This window comes from Xiphias gladius, chromosome 21, assembly GCF_016859285.1.
Source record: "Xiphias gladius isolate SHS-SW01 ecotype Sanya breed wild chromosome 21, ASM1685928v1, whole genome shotgun sequence".
In the NCBI taxonomy this organism is placed as follows: Eukaryota; Metazoa; Chordata; class Actinopteri; order Istiophoriformes; family Xiphiidae; genus Xiphias; species Xiphias gladius.
This window is the reverse complement of record NC_053420.1, coordinates 6636168-6638130: the sequence shown is the minus strand read 5'-3', so window position 1 is coordinate 6638130 and position 1963 is coordinate 6636168. Positions and strand designations below refer to the sequence as shown.

At 43.4% G+C, this 1963-nt stretch overlaps 1 protein-coding gene across 1 annotated transcript; it reads right to left on the bottom strand.

The window, feature by feature from the left end:
- Window positions 1-417: 417 nt before the first annotated feature.
- pth4 (parathyroid hormone 4) lies at window positions 418-1595 on the bottom strand. The gene is made up of 2 exons (XM_040116442.1): window positions 1504-1595; window positions 418-688 (listed from the first exon to the last, which is right to left on the bottom strand). The coding sequence occupies exons 1-2, from the start codon at window positions 1587-1589 to the stop codon at window positions 418-420; spliced, it is 357 nt and encodes a 118-aa protein (XP_039972376.1). The 5' UTR covers window positions 1590-1595.
- Between the last annotated feature and the right edge of the window lie 368 nt (window positions 1596-1963).

Sequence of the window (1963 nt, the reverse complement as noted above, 5' to 3'; positions counted from 1 at the left end):
TTTGCACAAGTAGGCCTAAAAAGGTCTATGTTTCAATCATGTTTTGGTCTTGCTGTGTTTCGTAGGAAAAACAGATTCGTCAAAATGGTGAACTGTCCCCAAGCTTAAAAGAAATTTGATTTTTTTTGTTGTATCACCCAGCGCTGGATTGTAATTGTAATGTGACTGAACTTTAACACCAAAAAAATGTATATGTTTCTATGGCTCTGCCCGTCAAGGGTCAGGGAAATGATCATAACTAAAACTTTAAATTCTTGAGACATCTGGACACGTCTACAGCTTAGCGGGTGTCTTGGCACTAAAGATGATCTTGTCGTTGTGTTGTAGGTGTTTTATTGTTCAAACAATGGACACGATTAATATTTTTTTTATGTCTGTCTCTATACAGTAGCTTCATGTTTGTGCATCAGTGCGGTGTTAGGGCTCTCTGTCTGACGGCTGAGTCAGGTAGGGATTAAAGAAGTCTCTCAGGAGGCTCTGCACCTGGCCGGACTGGGGGCTCCCAGCAGCAGAGACCAGCGCTGGATTCAGATCCAGGTTCAGGACCCTTAAGGGGTTGAAAGCCGCGGAGCGGGTCTGGGCGGTGTGGAGACCCTCGATGGCACTGGACAGCCAGATGAGTCTCTTAAGACTCTGGATGTTTCGGCCGCGGTCGTGCATCAGCTGGTGTTCGGTCACGGCTCGGCGGCTGCGAGGAGGCGGAGGGGAGAGCGGGAAGGATCCGTCAGTCAAAGTACACGTCCTCACAATTCAGTCAACATTCAGGGACCAGACATTTGGTCCAAATACACACTCAGATTCATACGGAAGCAAAAACGGGCAACTAGAAACCCAATTGTGAAATTTAAGCACTACTGAATACATAGTGTTGAAATCAAGATACCACTGCATTTTGTTACTATGAAATATTAAAGTTTGAAAACCATCAGTCTGAATTCGTGCGGTTTGAATTGTGCTCTTTGAAATTTCCAGTCAGTAATTTTAAGTTGTACAATTTCAAACAATCCACGCTCATACAGAGGGATATTTCCAGAAATCACGTTTCACTGTTTTCACTTTTCGCTGAAAAACCAAATCAGTGGGAAAACTTCCTGATTTTATTCTAGTGCTCAGTGGTGACCCACAAATCCCCAAACTTCCTTCCAGCTCAACTGTGAGCTCTGATAATCTGGACACTTTCATGCGACGCACCTTGTGAACCTGTAATTTTGCAGGAAATGAAATGGATTTTTTTTGTGGTTTTGATTTTTTGTTGTTTTGCTGTGAGTCTGGATCCCTGTCTTCATGTTCAGTGGGGTTCTCCTTGAGGCTACATCTGATGCACACCAAACATTTCCCTGCTGATGTTTCTTTCTTTTTTTTTAAGTTACTCCCTTATTTTTCAGCGAATGTGGGAACATAAAAACTGCGAACACTGAGTACGTTTTGTGTCAAAGCGATAAAAATCGTTCACAGCTTGCACCGTGTGATATCGTTGAAACAGGACGGGAACGACGGTCTCACCTCTCGTTCTGTTGACACTGGCCTGTTGTGAAGACGACAAGAAGCATGACAGCGAGCCACTGCACAGGTCTGTGGGACATCTGCATCTTCTGTGACAAAACAAAAAGAAACTAACATCAAAACTTGTCATCTAAAGCAAAAAGAAAAGGGAGATTCATCCATTGAGTTAGTTGGACGACTAGTCTTCAACCGTTTTAGGTTGTGACCCTTTAAAATGAAGAAATGTCTAACTGTGACTCCTCACTATTGCATATTTTATGGCCTGAAAAACACGTTGTCCAGATGCCACACTTCTTCCATTTTACAGCTGCAAAACCTCAGCTCGGTCCGAAACGTTTCGCTCCCAGTCCGATCTTTGTCGGGTCAAAATGCTTAACAACGGTTACCAAGCAACCGACCCGAGGTGATAAACGTCTCAAAGTAATTAACGATTAAAAACGGTGCATCTCAAAGAGTAGAG

Coding starts and splice junctions, on each gene's coding strand:
- pth4 (XM_040116442.1), bottom strand. CDS start 1,589: ATGCAGATGTCCCACAGACCTGTGCAGTGGCTCGCTGTCATGCTTCTT. Junction 689..1,503: donor CAGTGTCAACAGAACGAGAG/GTGAGACCGTCG, acceptor GCCTCCTCGCAG/CCGCCGAGCCGTGACCGAAC.